Raw genomic sequence first — 19,711 nt, 5'->3', positions numbered from 1 at the left:
CAGACCCGGTTGAGCAAACTGCCTGGGCTTCATGGGTTGCACGATGCATCCCACTTGTATGGTCAGTCAGTTTTGCAGAGCTTAGGGGATATGATCCACTATTGAAGGCAGTTCCAATTTGTTTCAATACAAGTTCAATGGAGTCTAAACGCTCAAATATGGATCTCAGTTTTTGAACCAGAGCAGCGTGTAGCATGGTTTCCAACTGATTAATAGTCAGACACTGATTCGGGTCAACTTCCTGCCTAGTTTCCTTTACTAGCACCTTCTTGCTAGCTGTCTGGTTAGTAAACTTCCTTTTCCTGTTCCCTACCGGCAACTGTTCTTCTCCTGTCCGGTAGGGAGGGGCTGCTACTGAACTATAGGCGCCAGTGGGACAAGTAGCTGCGTTGGGTCCTGGGCTGGCTTTGAGGTAACCCCGAGCTCCCTGCTGGGGCTACATCTGCAGGGGTCACCTCACATAGACCTCCGTTTTGCCATAGCAGCTCCCTATCTTGGACAGGACAGGATGTTGGGGCCCCCAGCACCCCCCTGGTAGGAGAATGTTGTGAAGCAGCGGAGAGCCAGCACTCTGCCAACTCAATTTCTTTGTAAATAATACCGACTACCCGTGTTATAAAATTGTCCATACACAGTTTGCGTGAGCCGGTAAGGCCATCAGGGACCCAGGGGCAGCTTTGGTGCTCGACTGGCGTTTGCAAATATTGCCTCTAGGCATGGTTCAATAACGGAAGATACCCCCTGACAGCCAGCCGTGCAAGATCTAACACCACGGGTATAAGTGAGTAAACAAATACCTCTTTAAGGACTACAAGGCTCCCTTAGGTGCTTCCAAGGGGGTTGGCTCTGCCCGGCCTCTTCTGGTGGATGATGGGCGTCCCACGCTGTGAGTCAGCGCGGCTCGCTATGAGGCGGCCGTCAGTGCGGGGCACCCTAGGGCTCGTGGTCTGCCCCCTCTCCACAGTCTCTGAGCACCCCTGGTTTCTCCCGCGCTGTGAGTCAGCGCGGCTCGCTATGAGGCGGCCGTCAGTGCGGGGCACCCTAGGGCTCGTGGTCTGCCCCCTCTCCGCAGTCTCTGAGCGCCCTTGGTTTCTCCCCAGCTCAGTTTTTATAGATTTATGTTAATATTATTATTTGTAAGAGTTGCTTCGCTGCACCATTAATGGTAGACCCCAACTACCAGAATGCAACAGTTAACGCCATGCTTGAATGTGGCCTGAGACATGACCTCTGACACATTGGAGCACTTGGTAAATAAAAACTTCCTGGTTCTCCGGGAACACACTTCCTTGTTTAAAATCGCCTTTTGCATTTCTGGTGCTTTGTTTTTTTTGTATAGTCCCTGTTAAGGGGCGAAGAGAAGGATGAAGGCGGGACGCAGCGGCCCCTCCTCGTGCTCGGCGCTGATGTCCAGCCAGCGGCTGGGCTGGGGGTGGCAGCGCTGACGCGTGAGGCTCCAGAGCCCCCTCCACGCCCTGGTTCCCCCTCACTCCGGCCACCCAGGGCTTAGGTACCACAGAGCACGAGGAGCAGCACGCACAGCGACGTGGCCTCGCTTGTTTTTGTCACTTTCCTTGTCCCCCCGGTATTGCTTCCAATGCGCAGCCCAGCATGGCACAAGAATGCATGAATGGACACACGCTATTCAAATGATGCCAGCCCCTCCCTGGAACAGACCACTTAATGCTCTTCTCTGCACTTAGGTCTTGTACTTTTCTGTTATTTATTGCTATATGTGGGTGTTAAACTGGTATTAATGAGGGGCAACCAATTCCCTGGCAGTGTTAACAAATATAAAAATGACAAAATAATGAGGTAACACTATCACAAAACATGCCGTATAATTTACCTCTTTTTGTTGCATAGTTTAGTCAACCCTGCCACATAATTTTGCCCTCCCCAGCTGCATAGTTCCAGGGGCCATGTCTATAATGCAAGGTGGCACAGAGACAAATTGTTTCCACACTTGCATGGTGTTACACCCTCCCCCCCCCCCTCCATAAAAATGAGGGATTACCAGTGCACGTTCAGCACTCGTGCCATGTACTGTACAGTAAGGGTGGTACAAGAATCTGCTGCCCCCTCTGTAATACCAAAGAGCCCGGGGGCTCAAAACGCAGGCGCACGCCCTGCACCAGCACTGACTGTGTAATGCAGTCCAGGGAGGTGCAGCCCTGGTCCTTTTGTTGCCAAAGAAAGCAGCTGACAAGGCAACAAACAAGAAGCCCAGCTCAGTCTTTTTTCCATTTACCAAAGTTTGGTTCTGTCTGATGAAGTGGGCTGCTTGGCTTTTAACTTTCACAGTCAGGACACCACTCGTGGCCGGACTGTAGGCACAGCTAGGAGGTCCTGGCTCCACACCCCATGTCACAGGCGCGCGCAAATCAAATGTAATCTCTGCTTGTGCACCTGAGCTTCAAGTCGCAAATAAAGTTGGGTATTTTTATCTGAACTCATTTTGATAAACTAGTTCCAGTGTGTCAAAGGAGCTCTTCTTCCTGCATATATTGTGCGAGTAATCCAACAACTGTATCTGTACTTCACTGAGCAAATGTGTAATAAAAATAGTTTTAAAAAGGTGTGTGAAAGGAACAACTAAACAGTTTAGGCACACAGAAAGAATGCTATATTTTTATTTTATTTAATTCAATATATGTTTAACTTTCAAAAGTACAGCACTCGTTGGTACTCAGCGGCAGATAAGCACATACAATGGTTTTAGCCCTTAACTGGGTTATCTTAGTCTGAATAGAATCTGCACAGTGACTAAGGGAGGGTATGTGATTGCAGCATTGCAGAATATATTGCCTGTGATGTTAGTTTCTCCTCCCCCTGGCAGCAGCACGCTAGATGTCCTTGTTTTCCATCATGGTCTTCTTGATCCAGTCCAGGTAGTTCCTCACGTTGGTGTACAACCCAAAGGTACCACACCGGGGACCCCAGGACACGATGCCAGCTGCAAAGTAGAGTGTATCATTGTGCGGGTCCTGGACAACGAAGGACCCACCGCTGTCACCACTGCAGCTGTCCTTGCCAGCCCCTCCGGCACAGATCATGTTCGCTGAGAACACATACTGGCTGAAGTCTCCAATATCTGCTTTCTGGTTCTGACAGTTCACCATCTTAACTACGGAAATCAATGCCATGTGTAGGATTCTAGCTTTGTCTCTGGTCTCTGTTGCGCCCCAGCCAGAGATGTAGCCAATCTTTCCTTCCTCCAGTATGTACTCCTGGTCTGAGCCAGGAAGGCAGATGGGATAAACCATATTATTAAGCTCCACTTTGGTCTCCAGCTTTATTAGGGCAATGTCATTGTCAAAGTTGGTGCGAGGGTCTGGCACGCCTCTCTTCCACTTGTCATGTAAGAAGACTTTCTTTGCAACAAGTCGATGTCTGGGACTGATGTTTGTGAGATCTCTGATTCCCGCATACATTGTAGGGTTCTCCTCGCCCTCCACCATAGAGGCTGTAGTCATAACCCACTCCTCGGAAATAAGTGCTCCACCACCTCTTGGGTTACGGAAGAAGACCTGCCATGGGAACATCCCATCCTTAGATTGGACACCCCCAAAAATCCGTCCAGGTCCAGCCAATTCAACGCTGACACCACAGACTGCAAAGGAGAAAAGTCAGGGACAAAATCAATGATTTGGTAGAGCTCTTTACTTCCATCTATGGACTTTGGACCATTGGTGTGAAAAGTGTGAACATCACCACACTGTCTTTACTTTATTACTGTTTTGTTTACATTTTTGTTAATGAATATACAATTAGTTGCCAACACCGCACAAGTTCTGGTTCAAATGCAGGTGGAGCTGAGTACCCTAGTCATTGAGTGTGGAGATGAAGGGAGACAGGATATAAGGAGAACATGCTTCATCCATACAGGATCCAATGGTGTCTGTTCAAGAGACAGAGCTGAGGAACTAACCTACAGGCTCCATGTGCCCGCCGGACTGTGGGCCAGGCTGATGCTGAACTGTGTTGCAAAAAATGAATAAACCCTTTATGCTTCTTTGAGCACATTTTGGTGTGGGAGGTGTGGGGTCTACTGGAAGCTTCTCAACATTTATCAAAAATATAAAACAAAATATTACCTGGAGAACACGTTGGAAGCTCTGTCCCGGCTTGGCTGTTCACCCACTCGCCATAATCCGAGCAGCTGTAGATGCCTCAAATCAAAATTAGAGCAACAATGTAAATTGCATAATAAACAGCAAAGATTACATTGATTTTCACCCAAGTGAATAGGAATGGGATATCCTCACTGACATAGTCCATCCACCCATCCCACCAAACTCAATGTCTCACCTTGTCCTGCAGGATATTTCAGCTGCTTTTAGTGCTGCCAACCACATTATCCAATGTATTGAGACTCAAGGATGTGGGCATTTCTGGCATGGCTTGGAAATTATTGACATCAAATTACTATCCCTATTTCAATCTAAGCCCAGAGCCCCAGTTGTGGTGGCCAACAAGGTTCTATTCTCTTCACCTGCTGCTTCATCTTTACATGGAGCCTTAGACCCAACTTCTCAAGTAAATGGGAGAGAGATTCTACATATTGCAGATAACACCCAAGCGGGCTTTGGGTTCTCTTGTGGATCCTCTAATGACTTTATCATAGTCAGGGTCTCTGGAATTGTGTGATTTTGCGGTACTTTCCACATTATTATGAATTTGCTGCATTGCCCATATCTGCTGCGCAATCTGCAGTTTTTTAAACAAAAAAAAATATTTCTACGTCAAACCGATCAAAACACAGCAACACGTGTCGGCGCACAGGTTCACATTTCTGTCACTTAGTGCAGCTTTTGGGTTTTAAACGGTACTATTGATAATCATTCGGCCAGACAGTGTTAACGTCTGTTAAAATTACAAATATCACAAAAGATGCTGCATTGTGCCACATAATTACCCACATAATTTACTCAACTATACCACATTATTTGGTCCTCTCCTGCTGCATGATTCCAGCCCTGCCCAAAGTCTAGCATTAATACACTGGTGCTCTGATGAAGCTAAAATCCAATAAAAATTGAATTATTAGTAGCACCTGCTGAAGGTCTCCAAAGACCCTTGCCTGTCTGGATAACATGGGCCAGTGTCTTGTACCCTCCTTGCCAGAATGTAACGTTTGGATTTTATTGGATTTTAAATTATCAATCTCTTGTGGCCTTCTGAAATTCGATTTGGCAACTGCCATCAAAATGCAACTGCTCAGTTTATTTGCAATATCCCAAAATACCAGCGTGTCTCACCTGCATTGCAAATCTGTTGCCCTGGTTGCCTATTCAAAGCAGCATTATTTTTAAATACATGGTTATTCTGCGTAGGACAATTCATCAGTGCACTCCCGCCTTGTTTGCATGTAAGCCCTCATGTGATTTATATTCTCTTTCCGCATTCTTTCCGAATGTTCCCCTGGGTTAAACCTGTGACGTTTGCTTTGTGGACATTGCATTTCTATTTTTCGTAGGCAGAGCTTAATTTGTGCTGGTGTTTGTTAGAGCTTGGCACCATCACTTATGGCAATCCACCACACGGTGGTGCTGCCTGCCGATTTTCAGCACAGCACATCAGTTTAGCACTTCCATATGTGCTAACAAAATATGAATAGGACTGTGTCCAGGCCTTTGGCACTGGCATTTTGCAGCACTGGCAGTGACTGCTGCATTCTGCAGTTGCATCCTAAGAAGTACCTTGAGCCTGGCACTTACAAAAATTAAGCACTGCCTTAGTGCTGGACTGTGCCCTTTCTGCAAGGTCATCCCCCAACTTTTTTGCCTTCACCCTTTTCTTTTCTGAACCCATTTTTGTAGGCTTTTAGGACTCTGTACACTATACCTCTGCTTCCCAGTGTTAAAGTGCTACTTCTCTACCCTTTAAACATGGTGAAATTGGCTTACATCCAATTAGCACATTTAATTTACGTGTCTCTAGTAAAGTAGTACTACATGTAGCCAGTGCCCATAAATTAAATGTTAATAGTGGGCCTGCAGTGCCTATTGTGCCACTCACTTAAGTAACCCTTTAAACATGTCTCAGGCCTGCCATTTCAACCTGGCAAAATAAACTGGCCTACAGCTTAATTTTTAATACATACAATTAACTCCAGGGTGGGCCCTAGTTTGCCCATGTAGCAGGATGCAGTGTAATTAAAAGGTTGGACATGTCATTTCAATTTCTACATGTCCTGATAGTGTAAAACTCTTAAAATCTTTTATTCACTGTTGTGAGGCCTACCTCTCCATGGGAACATTGGGTTGCCTTATCACACTTAATAGGTGCTAATGTTTAATTGGGAACAGGTGAATCTTTCAAGTTTGGTTCCTGAGAAATTATAATTAAAATCCTCATTCATAATAAAGTTGGATTTTAAGTTACAATTTAGAAAATGCCACTTTTAGAAACTTGACATTTTCTTGTCCTAACCATTTTGTCGCCTGCAGCATGTTCCTGGGTCACCTGACTAGGTATAAGGGGCAATTGGACTTTGTTTATTCCTCCTAGACAGCCACACAACTGAGGGATTAAGTGTGCCTGGATATGCCATCAACTTTCAGTATGGGGTGGGGGGTGGAGCTGGGCACAGCTCACTTGCAACTTAATAGACCGTTCCCTGCCTTCACACAAAGAACATGCCACCACTGCATTGTTCATGCAGCCAACTTGGAGCCAGGACAGGGTAGAAAGCAAACCTCAAGGACTTCAAAGGGAATTTTTTTAGAAACTTCCCGACTTCACAGTGGGCATCTGACATAAATAGTGACTTGTCAGCCCCAACTCTTTTGTACACCTCTGGGCCTGTGGATACTTCAGAAACCTGCTGGCTGGGAAGGAAGTCTGAACCTGCACCCTTCATCCCAGACTGAAAGATTCCGATGGTAAGCTGAATGACCTTCTGTTCTGAGCTACAGGATCTTAACAAGCTCAGAGGCCTCCCTACACCTTCTCAGCTGACCTGCTGCCTGGACCTGCAATTAGGCCTTCTTGAGCCCTGATGAGCTCTGCTGAAGTGAGTGTGCCCCCTAAGAGTTGCCCTTCAAATCCTAGACCCGTGGTGTGGTATCGGTTAAGCTCCTCTCCAAGACTAAAGGAGAAATCCTGATGTTTTGGACTCTTCATGATCGTAAACATGTCTGTTTGTGCCAAGATCTTACCGCCCACGCCTCTCGACAACACCAAGCACCTGTGAACCCAACCCTACGTGCCACCGTCTATGTCAACCAGCAACGCAAAACATTCACTTCAAGCTACAGCATTGACAGCCTGCAGTGACTGCCAATGCAAAGCTCCAGCAACCAATGTCTACGACGCCCAAAAGGATCTTTGTGCTATAACAATGACCATGCACAATGTCCAGCCTGCTCTTTGCACTACACCATTGACCATCTGCGATTCTCTCCCTGCTCCTCGCGGCACCTTCTTCTGTGAACGGAGGTCTTTGTGCTGGACATTTGAAGGTAAACCTTTCAGCGGGACTATCAGCCACACTGACCTGAGCCCTGTATCCGGGCCTCTCTCCCTCATGTTCAGCCTGAATTTGTGACTGTAACGTGGTCTCACACAAACATATAACCGTGAGTGGTGCTTTGTGCTTTTAGGCGCTTTCTTTACCTGAAATATATTAAAAAAATCATATCTCTCGTTCTACTAATTGTATTTTCCTCATTTTAGTGCCAAGTAATTTATTAAATTGTATTCTATTTTTCTACATTGGCAAGTGATTTTTCTTGTGTTGTGTTTTCACTTTACTACTGTTTGAAGTGCTGCATAAATACTTTATATATTGCCTTTAAGTTAAGCTTGACTGCTTTGTGCCGAGCTACCATAGGATTAAGCACAGGTTAATCTGGTGTTTGCTTGTGTTTCATCCTGACAGAGATTGTGGTTGCGGCTGAGTAAGGTTTCACCCCTCTCAGTAACCCAATTTTCAATACTACGTGGCAATACATGGTTTTGGTGTTTATACTTAGAAGTTGTAGAGGTGCTTTGGTTTTGCATGCAAAGATTTATTGATAAGTACATCTTGATTAGCATGAATCTACTTATCTTGTTACATAGCATGCTATAGACAGAACCAGCTCTCACTGTCAGTTTTTTAGCAATGCACTTTCAATGCAACTAACTTTTGAACCTGTCAAGGTAGTCTCAATTATTTTATACCTTGGTTGATAATTTTTTGTTATCACTTTTCCAATCTGCACTAGTTCAAATTCCTTGATTTTGTGGAATTAGATTATGTTGATTCACACACATCATATATTTCATACTTCATTTACATAAATAGTAAAGCAGCTGTTCCTAGTATATTTTGTTTTTAAAGCATTTTGGGCACTTATGTGTCCTTTGCCAGGTGGTTGCATTCTTCTGCTAAACAGTCAGTTCCTCTCTCTGGACCAATAACTAAGATAAAAACAAACTACATCAGCTCTATGTGCCCATTAATAGTGTTATAAATGGGGTTTCTGGTTGGCTAGGATATGCACATAAGCCATGCAGAATTCATCATTGTAGTCAGGGAAAGTAAGTTATACCCAAAGATAACCTGTGGTCACCCCCTAGTAGCTTGACACAGAGCAGTCAGGCGTACCCTCAGAGGCAGTGTGTAAAGTGGAACACACTCGCACCAATGACACAATAAATACACCACAAAAGATTCCACATAATGTTACATAAAAACATAAATTATATTGTACATACATTATGGACCAAAACCTCATGAATCAGTTATACCTTTGCCAACTGAGCAATTGTCAAAAACATCAAAGTGGATGCAAAGAACGACTGTTATGTGCAAAACATCATGAAAGAAACCATAGACCAAAACATAAATCAGTTATTACTTTGCCAACTAACAAATTGTGAAACATCAAAATGCGTGCAATAAGAGTGGCTGTTATGCTGCAAACATCATGATGCAAGGGTGCCTGCGTTGGTGCTAGGCAGCAGTTGGTGCGTCTGCACTGAGGAGAGTACAGGGATGCGTAAAATTTCTGTAAATGCAACGCATCCCTGAACTTCCAAAATGACGTAGTGCAGCAAGCCATGTTGCATGATTTCCTCAGAAATCAAGCCCTTAGATTTTTTTAAGATCTCCCTGTGAATGTAGTTAGTATGCCAGTCTCTATCAAAAAAACATAATTGTAAATTCATAAGCAGCAGTGAAGTGCCATTTAATGGGACTTTAGCTACAAATAATTCAAAATAAATTACAAATAGTAAAAGAGCTCTACCATGCATACCAAAACTAATTGGAAAGTAAAGATGCCCCCTTGTTACAACTGGCAGTCAAAGTCTTCCCATATGTTTCAATATTTCCTTAATTCAAAAATCCAAAATAAAAAATAAAAGATGTAGTCAATTATTTAAAATATATATGAAATGTAAATCTATGTGTAACAAAAAATGCTTGCACCCATTTACACCAACCCCAAATAGCTTACTTCTTATTTTAATGACTTGTTTTAATATTGCACTTCATACTGCGCTACTACTGTTACTAAGAGCTGGAAATGACAGATATTACTAGAACTCCGCAAAAATGCCTTTTGCGAATGGGGCACTCTATGAACATGCCCGTTCACAAAGGCATTTTATGAAAATTCTTTATTTCCCTCGTTCCCTTCGATAGTATGACTTTTAATTAACGTCTGAATTGCTAACTCTTTTCAGCGGAGTGCTAAGTATTTTGATATTTGGACCAGGTAGCCTTCCAAACTTTTATTCACAATCTAGGTCAAAATCGTGTCCCTTTTGGCCACATGTTGTTGATTCAAAGAGAACCCAAAGTTTGTGTTTTTCCCTATTGAAACTGCAAGATTTTGTTTTTTAGAATGGGAAAACGTGTTGTGTAAGAAAGTGGTTTTTTTCTAAAAAAAAAAAAAAAAAGGATGCTATGCTATTAAAATCACAATCGGCCAAGCTTTCAGAAACAGTGTTTGAAAAAAATATTTTTTCACACAGTTTTTGCAATTTTCTAAGCATTGGTCAATATTTCCTCTTTTTTTGAAAGTCAAAGGGAAACACACAAAATTATAAATTTTTGAAAAGTAGACAAAAATCTGACTTCAGCAAGTAGCCTTTTTTGTAGATCACGCACAATTTTTCCAAAGAAACTAGTCATTGAAAGAAAGAATAATGAAAGTAGGAAATATATAGAAATATGTGACAACATTTTCATCTTTAATTTTTTTAAATTTAGGCCAATCTGCAAAAGAAATATACCATTATGTATGTTTCACTCGTCTGGTCAGTCTTTGGGCCTGATTACGAGTTTGGCAGTCTCACCGCCATACCGCTGCGGTGCTGGTCCCAAGTACTCTGTGGCAGTCTTTCGCCCGCCGTATTTAGATGTAATCGCTGGCTCAGTGGAGGTGTTGCTGACGGCGGAGGACTGGCGCGGGACGTGGTCAGCAAGTCAAGAAGTATTTTTCATATGTGTCGATGCAGGTGTGTACATTATGAAAAATTAAGTGTAAAATGTATACATATGCATGACAAATGTGATAAAAATATGTTGTACGGGTACTATTCCATTGCTGGAGTTCAGACAATATGTGCCCACCCACTGCAGTCAATGGGTGAAATTGTTCAACATATTTCCCTGGATTTTGGCCCCAACAGGATTGTTTTCTTTAGGGTCAAGTTGCTGCTGTGAAGGGGGGGCCTGGACAAAGGAGTCCAGGTTGGATACTGATAATATTATCCATCTGTCTCTATCTCTATTGGTTTCTATCTCTGGCTTTCTCTAACGATCGGTATGCATCTCTATTCATCTGGTTCTACTTGTCACTACATGTCTCTCTCTGTCTCTTTTTCTTTACCTATCTCTAACTGTCTCTGTGTCTTTCTGTCTATTAATTTCCCTCTCTTTCTCTCTCTCTCTCATTCTCTTTCTATGACACTATTTCTCCATCTCTTTCTCTCTCTAGTTGCATTTATCCGTGAGTCATCTCTAGATATCTCGATCTGTCTCTACACGTCTCCATCTGTCTTTATCTCTGTCTTGATCTGTATTGGTCAATATCTCTAGATGTCACCATCTCCCTCCATCTGCACATCAATCAGTCTCAATCAATCAGTTTCTCTATCTTTCACTAACACTCTCTATTTCTCCCAGTGTATTTGCATCTAACTGTGTATCTGGCTCTACCGAGCTGTCTGTAGCTGCCTCTCTATCTCCTCTAGCTACCTGTCTCCTACTCTGTCTCTATCTCTATCTATCTTTCCCTATCTCAATCTGTCTCTGTCTCTACTTGTCTCTCTCTGTCTCTGCTGCTCTCTCTGCCTTCATCTATCTGTCTCCATTTGTCCATATCCAGCTCTATTCGAATGCCTGTGCCTCTCTGAGTAGTTTTCCTGTCCGTGTATAATCAATACAAGAACAACCCTGTTTGCTCAGGCGAATTAGGATAAACATCATATAATAACACATTTGTCCCATGGGGCTAATTTGTCCCTACCACGCGTTTATTTCTGAGGTATGTAATCTAATTCAATAATTCTTTAGAGAGTACAGAACACTTTTTCCTTAAAACTTCCACTAATACTTTGTTTGCTTTATAGGAACATTGTAAAACTTCTACAAAAAAAGAATAATAGTGCAGGTGACCCATGCTTACACAGTGATCAAAATACACAAAAACATACAAGACACCGAGGAGGATTTTGGGTTTTCAGGGGAATAAGGTGATGAGCAATTTAAAAGTTTAATTGGATAAGTTTGCTATGTTTAAAATAAGTGAGTTCATTTTTCTTTTTAATTTTTAAATATTTTTGTAATTTGTAATGAAATATCTTTTTCTTAAATTTGTTTGTTTTTTCTTTATATCAGATTCAAAATGTATGAACCTGATTATGAGTTTGGCGGTCTCAGGACCACCAGACTCGCAGGGGTGGTCAGAACGCAATGGCTGTGGCTGTCCAACCACCACATTACGATCCAGCAGTCCGACAGCCAGGGGACCGCAATCTTCGCCAGGATCGCTGATTCCAACGGGATGACGGCGTCCTTGGTTGTGATCAGCCAGGGTGGTGCTGAAGTCAGTGCCGCCCTGCTTATTACAACCTTGATCCCTGCCAGACTTTTCATGCCGGTCTGGCTGCCATGTAAAGGCTGGCAGAAAACAAGTGCAGGGGACAAAATGGGGGCCTCTGCACTGCCCATGCTCATGGCAAGGGCAGTGCTTGGGTCCCCCTGACCTGCACCCTTGAAATGAACACTGTCTGCTGTGCAGAAAGTGCGCATTTCAAGGGCGCTGGTGCACCCTGAGTGCAGCAGCATTGCAGCCGGCTTAATCATGAGCCAGGAACAATGCTGCCGCACCTTTTCTACTGGACTGACAGATGGGAACCTTGGTTCCCGCCCGTCAGCCCAGTGGGAAAGTTGTAATGGGTCTGGTGGGGAGACTGCCAGCAGTGTGGCGGTCTCTTTGTTGGGAGTTTGGCGGTCAGATGTTTCCGACTGCCAAACTCAAAATGTCCCCCTATATGTAATCATTAATATTTGTATTTTAAAACTGTTAATATTGTTATATTTTGTAACGCTTCTAAAAGTTATTATATGTAATTATACACATGTTTGTTTCTTGATAACTTTTGAATTAAACTAATTGAATTCAATCTATATTCATTTTTGTGTTTTAAATGAAGATATTTATGTAATTTGTGTCTTTGCATATTGGTAGTTTTAACTTTATGTAATGTATTCTTACAATTTAAACAACTAGCTATTTAAAAAAAAAAAAAGTAATTTTGTTATAAAAATTAATTACAGTTATTTATTTTAAAGCTATAGTGAATATTTTTGTTATTTTCAGTAGTTTTTCAATTATCTTTTTTATGTTGAGTTACATTTTTGGAGATAATGAAAATTAAGTTCTGTAACAATTTTTCTTTTGTGTAATGCCAAGTTTGAATTTGTGGTAATAGTTTTGGAATCTAAAAGGCCAATACTTTCCCCAATGTTGTTGCATGTGCAGTGAGAATAATAAATATGACCCCCGCACACACACACACAGTTCAGCAATTTCCCAATTTGGAGTTAGGATAAGAAATTTGACACTCAAGGTCCAAAATGTTCCACAAATATAAATCTTTCAAAGTCCATCACTTTTCCCAGTGCAGTTAAGTTTAGCGTGGGAATGGTAAATCTGCATTCACCCTAAAACCCAACCCCACCAAAGTCCAACACTTTCCCCACTATGGTTAAGTTGGAGTGAGAATAGCGGATATGAACCCTCCAGATCTAGCTCTTTTTAGAATGTGCTTTTGTTTGGAGTAGAAATAGTAAATCTGTCTCCTAAAAGTTCATTTTCCCCATGTGATAAAGATTTGAGTGAGAGTAGTAATTTATACTTTCCCTAAATTATAAAACTTTCTCCAATGTGACTAGGTGTTTTATAGGGAATAGTAAATGTGATATACATAAATTATTAGCTTTTCTGTATTTGTTATTTTATACATTAAAAAAGTTATAATCATTAATAATATGAAATGCTTAATTAAAGGTGTATAAAGTATTATGTTTTACATGTTATTGTTATATATATTTTCTAAAACTCCTTTTTAATATATACTATTTTTACTGTACATTATTTTTCAATAATTACAAGTTTTTTGGGATTGTTTTAGATCCAAGACATATATTTTTACTTCAGGATAATTACAGTTACATCCATGATAAAGTTGTGGAGCACCTTAATTTGCATTTCAATTTTTATAACTATGTTACACAGTATTGTTTTTAAAAACGTGTACTTTTTAGAATTACTTACATTGTTGAAACATTATAATATATTAACAAATGCAAAAATGGTTTTATATTGTCATCAATGTTTTTAATAAATAGTGAAACCTTTTAGTGAATTTGTTTAAACACAGGATTTTTACAAACACTTTAGCATGTTTTTACTTCATAAGCATTAGTAAATAAAATAACATTTTCCCCACTGATTTCTATGGGATACCAGACCTTTTTTTAGTGTTCATCTTCAACATTTTTCCAGTTTCTTTGATTTTGTAGTTGTTTTTGTAATTTTGGGCTATTAGTTGAGTTTACGGTTGCTGGTGCCTATTTCATGTAAGGCTTTTTAAAATGTATTTTCTAAGTGATTAGTAGAAAGGGAGATTTGCTTATACTCAGTTAAACTAGCCTTTGTAATTGGATGCTGTATTAGCACTTTTTTTTTGTCTCGGATGTGCTAATTAGTTTATGGTACTGCAGTGAAATGAAGTGTTTTATTTATACTTCCTCTAGATGTTTAACTTTGATTTTAATGTTTTTGTACTATGTGTTTTTTATACTAGGATTGTGAGCTTTTTTTAAAAGGGTTCATGTGTCTTTTGCTTTACAGTTTTCTATTTACATATATCTAAATGCATTTTATTTTTTCAAGGAAACCACTTTTTGGCTTTTTTTTTACTTTCTTCTTGATGTTTGTTTCTGGAGCACTTGTTTATTTTTTTCTAATCTTATTGTTGTAAATGTTAAATATCAATCTGAAGTTTTGCCCTTTTAATTATTTTATTTAGATTTATTATTTGAATTTGGCCTATTTTTTTCTAAAAAAAAAATATATATATATAAAAGTACAGTTTGTTTTAGTGTGGCTAAATTGTTTATTTGCTTGGTGTGTTTTTAAAGTGGGGTTCTAGCTATTGAGTCTAGATAAGATAGGCCTGAGTTGGTAGTAGGGTATTCATGCATTTGTCTAGCTTGATTGTAGATTTTTACATTCAGTTGGATTAGGGATTATTAGCTTTGTTGTATTTCTAGTATTTCTAGGAATTGGTGGCTTCCTTGGAGGAACCCTTACACAGCATTATTTTTTCCAGGCGTTTGGTTCTATCATGAATATTCCACCATGGAATGTGATACTTGGATTGGCATCTGTGGCTTGATTGTTGCTGGTGACTTTATTGGAGCTAGTTTTGCTTCATATTGTTGGTAATAGGGGGCTCAATTAGCATATCATATTTTGTGACTTCTTTCCCAGGGAAGTATGCCACAGCTAAGTACCTGCTTTATTTCATGTACAAATTGTAGGTTAGTTGCATATTCTATGTTCAGGGTTGATTTTTGTAGGTGCTTCATATGCTCTGGTGAAAGTGACAGTAGCAAGCCTGAATTGCAGCATATGAGTAACTTTTGAGTATGGTGAAAATTATTAATGCTTTTTTGGAGGGTTATAGTTGTTAGTATGTTCTTTTATGTGCTGGCAGGTGAATCGAAGTCACACTTTGTTTGGTAACGGTGAATATCCCAATGGGATGTTTGCATTTTGATATTGGCCATGTGTTATAATTGTTTGGCGAAATCGTGTAGGACACAACTTAATGGTGACCACCATAATTCATGGGTTTCCTTTCATTAAGTTCAGTAAACTGTTATAGGTAGCATAAATTATTCAATTTTTCAACATTCTTGAGGTTTTCATAAAGTAAAAAAGTTTCTGTGGCAGGTCGAACAGTATGAAGACCACTGAAGCGTTATTTTGTTAGTGGTAAGTGGTTTATTTTTAGTTATATGGGAAGTAGGATATGTTAACAAAACCACAAGTGTTATTGTCTTTCTCAGTCGTTCTGTTCTTCTTCCATATCTTTTCCCAGGTTCGTGTTTTTATGTTCGTGCTTCTTGTTTTACAGGTGACCCATCTTTCTTGCTCGCTCGTCGGAGTCCAGGGTGATGCCGGAAACAGAAGGGAAAACGCTAAGGTAAGTATTGGTTTATAATTGGGGCTCTCCCCTCTCTCTTATCTCTGGACTGGGAAGCGGTAAACACAAAGGGAGGGGGTTGGTGCCGGTGAGGAGTTTTTAGGGAATAGTGTGACCACATCTATTCTTAGTGCAGGAATAAGTGACACTGGTGTGATAATTATAGTGCCCTTCCTTCTACCTCCCTGTCCAACCCTCCTCTATAACCCCTCCCCAGTCCCCTTTCCTCCAATTTCCCTTCTTTTTGTCAAAAAGACCGTACCTTGTTTAGCCACGACCCTCCAGGGTCGTGGCTGGCTTTGTAGTGGTCCTCCTGCTGGTCCCCTTCTCCCAGGCTCTGGTGTTCTTCTTCTCTCTCTCCCTCCTCCTGGTCCTCGTCTGCTTCTCTCCTCCTGTTCCTTCGTTCCTCCTCGCTCTCCTCCTGTCTCGCGGTCTCCGTGTTCCTGTCTCTCTCCCTCTCTCCCAGCGCGTCTCCCTTTTGTTGTCCTCTAGCCCGGGAAACTGACTTCGTTTCCCAGGCAACGCCGTCCCGCCTGCCTCGTTCGCGCCACGTCTCCCCGGCAACAGGAAGACGCGGAAATGACGTATCGGCCTCGTCCGATACGTCATCCGACTCGCTTGTAGCTGGGATCGCCCGGCTACAGTTTCTTTATATGCTTCATTCATGATGGTTAGGGTATGCCTATATCATATTTGTTGGTACTACCGGTGTTTTCCTCGCTGTTCTGTGTGTTCTGACAATTAATCTTTTTAGGGTTGGTATGCCAGGGAGATGGCCTGTTGCTTATTCAGGTGTGTTTGATTTAATATTTTTAAGTATCATTCCTGTTGGCTATTGAGCACTACTACTGGCCTCTTTTAGGCCCTGTAAAATATTTCTGACATCTATTTATTCATTTTATCTTTGGGTTTTAGAGTATGGAAAATATACAGTAATGTAAAAAATACAGCATGTCATATTTATTTTAATACTATTACATTGCAGCGGCACATCTTAACTTACATTCTAGATTTTCTCATTACTCCATTTTTAAAATGAAAAGAGGGAGAGAAAAAAAGAAAGAAACCAGTCCATATCACAAAAAGCAAGTTAACAACAAACCAACAACTGCTAGATTTTTTAATTTCTTTCGCACACCCTTTACTTCCTGCTAAACTGGAAAGATTTCCCTTTTCCTCTTCATTCATACTGCAGGCTGACTTTCAGCCTGAGACTCTGCATGAAGAAGCTTGAGCAACTCTGTCATTAGCCCACCACTTCAGCAATGAAAGTGTCATTGGGTGTCACTGAACAGTTTTGTGCAAAATAAAGAATTTAAATGTTTTTTATGGCTCATTTGACTTTTGACTGTGTTCTTCTAAAGAAAGCTTAATAATACAATTAAAAGGACATTATGGGGGTCATTCTAACTTTGGCGGGCGGCGGTATTCCCTCACACCTTTTGCTTTTGCCTTCCATATTTTGTTGAAATTTGTTTTTGTTGGCTTTAGGAGTCTGCACTTTACCACTGCTAACCAGTGCTAAAGTGCTCATGGTCACTTCCTAAACCATGGTAAAATTGGCTTACACCTTGGTTGATATATTTATTTTCCTTATCAGTCCCTTGTAGAGTGGTATACCATATTCCCACAGCCTGTAAATTAAATACTACTAGTGGGCCTGCAGTGCTTATTGTGCCACCTATTTAAGTAGCTCCTTGAATCATGTCCCAGGCCTGCCATTGCAGTCTGAATGCAGTTTTAAACTGACCATTCAACTTGGCAATATAACCCTTTTGCCAAGCAGCCTGTCCTTGGTCAGATGACCTGGATAGATGGCAGTTGGACTTTGTTCATTCCTCCCAGACAGCCACACAATAGAGGGATTACGTGTGCCTGGATCAACTGGAAGGATGAGGGGCAGAGCTGGGTGCAGCCCCACTTGCAACTAAATAGGCTGTGCTCTTCCTTCACACAAAGGACTTGTTACCCTTGCATTGTTCATGCAGCCAGGTTGGAGTCAAGATTAGGGAGTCAGGAACATTCAGCACTTCCAAAGAAATTCTCTAGAAACTTCTGCTACTTCAATGGAGGCACCAGGTATAAATATAGGGCCCTCAGACTCACTCTTCAGTTCCCTTTCTGGGCCTATAGAAGGATTCTCAGAGAACTACCTGCTACTATGGCCTTCTGTGTACTCCACAAGACTGCTTTGCTGTACCTGGAAGGGCTGCTTGGCTTCCTGGAGCCTGTCTTGAATCCTCGAAGGCCTGCCCTGCTGCTTGAGCCCTCTTTCATCACTTGAACCCAGGACTATTAGAGTAACTCTAAGGGCTAGATGGCTGAACATTGGATTTCTGATCTGAGTCTCAGTCTCAGGGACAGAAGAGGCTACAACCATCTTTAACTGACACCTGGGCCCGGCCTTAGTGAGTCCTATGCCACCCACCCACAAGTGGTGCCGCCATAGTCCTGGACCCTTGGTGGTGGTGTGAAAGATGCAGAGATGGTCAAAATCCAAAACTTGGGACTGAGAAACCTTTTGGCTAAAAACTGCATTGAGAACCGAGTGAAGACTAAGACCAACTTGCTCATCTATCTGTCCAAGGATCTTTGCCGGTCGGCATGATTTCAGGGCAGCTCTTGCTAAGTATTTCTCCACAGCAGGAAATCCTGTTCAATGGTCCTCTGCTTAAGAGATACCCGGCCTTGTGGAATTCTTGTTTGCTACTGCCTTCTGCCTCATCCCGCTGGGGATTTCCAACTTCCAAAAAAGAGATTAAGGGCCTTATTACAAGGCTGGGGTCCTAGGACCACCAGCCTTGTGGTGGCCGTCGGACCGCTGCAACTGTGGCAGTTCAACCGCCACAGTACAAGCTTGGCGGGCGGACCCACCAGGGACTGCTGTCCTTGCAGGGACATTGTTCCCGACGAGGTGACGGCTGTCAGAGCTGTAACCAGCCAGGTCGGCGCTGAACTCAGCGCCGCCTGGCTGATGACAACCCCACTTTCTGCCAGCCTTTTCATGGCCACTTTTTATATCCTACTCCCACTTTATCGCGGTCATCTTTAGTTTTCGACTTTGACCCGGTCTTGCATGACTAGTTGTCCGCGATTGGCGCTTTGATCTTTTAGGCACTAGTTTTTTCCTTTAACCTTAAAACTTCATAGGTCCAGTTCTACTGATTGGATTTTTGTTGTTTTGGTATCAAATATTTTTTTGAAATTTACAATATTTTTCTAAATTGTTGTGGGATTCTTCTCATGCTGTGTTTTCATTTGTGGCTGTAGCTTAATCAGGGTTCCATCGCAGTCAACCCAACAAATTTCTCATGGCCGTAGTGAAGGATTTATGTTTAGAGACAGGAAAATGAGGAAATAAAAGAGAGGAATAGAAAAAAGAAGGCTGGATGGATGATAAAAGACAAAAAGGAGGGTGAAGCTAAAGATGGGCGGGTGTTAATGGACAAAATGATTGTGAGATGGATGAATTAAAAGGCAGAATTTTAAAAAAGGCAGACAAGAGAATGGAAGGAAGGACAGAAGGAAAGAATCAAAAAGATTGCAAGATGGATAGAGAGGACCAAGGGAAAAAGTATGTAAAAACCAAAAAAGAATTATAGAAGGAAAGAAAAATAAAATAAAGGTAAAATTGTGAATGCTTAATGGGGCCCCATTTTTTCCAGAATCTCATTTGGAAGTAGTGACCTCTTCACGTTCTTTGAGGACAATCTGCCACAGTGGCATCCCTGGATGAATTTGATTATTTCATAGGAGTGTAAAGATTACTTCTTGAAATGCCAGTAACTATTTCACCACATTCGTTTGGAAATGACATGTAAAATGCATCATTAGTTCACATTGTTTTCAGGATTCCTTTGCTGGCACAGCCACCTGCTTTCCACTCCCTTACTCTCCAAATACGTGCCTGCCACTTCTGCTTTACTCAGTGCCATTTGGGATGTGGGTCAAAGTGGGGGGTATTTTATTTCTGTTGCTACTACTTCGACTT

The 19,711-nt window shown here is 41.7% G+C and overlaps 1 protein-coding gene across 1 annotated transcript in view; it reads right to left on the bottom strand.

Moving 5' to 3' along the window:
* Window positions 1-2,635: 2,635 nt before the first annotated feature.
* Window positions 2,636-19,711, bottom strand: part of LOC138303695 (complement C1s subcomponent-like) — a 40,032-nt gene continuing 22,956 nt past the window's right edge. Inside the window, exons 6-7 of the mRNA XM_069243026.1 lie at window positions 4,098-4,172; window positions 2,636-3,613 (exon numbers count right to left, since the gene is read on the bottom strand). Coding sequence (XP_069099127.1) covers window positions 2,847-3,613; window positions 4,098-4,172 — 842 coding nt within the window. The 3' untranslated portion in view covers window positions 2,636-2,846. The remainder of the gene's footprint in view (window positions 3,614-4,097; window positions 4,173-19,711) is intronic.

This window comes from Pleurodeles waltl, chromosome 7, assembly GCF_031143425.1.
Source record: "Pleurodeles waltl isolate 20211129_DDA chromosome 7, aPleWal1.hap1.20221129, whole genome shotgun sequence".
Lineage (NCBI taxonomy): Eukaryota > Metazoa > Chordata > Amphibia > Caudata > Salamandridae > Pleurodeles > Pleurodeles waltl.
Note: the sequence above shows the minus strand (reverse complement) of the source record. Positions and strands in the feature narration are given on the sequence as shown.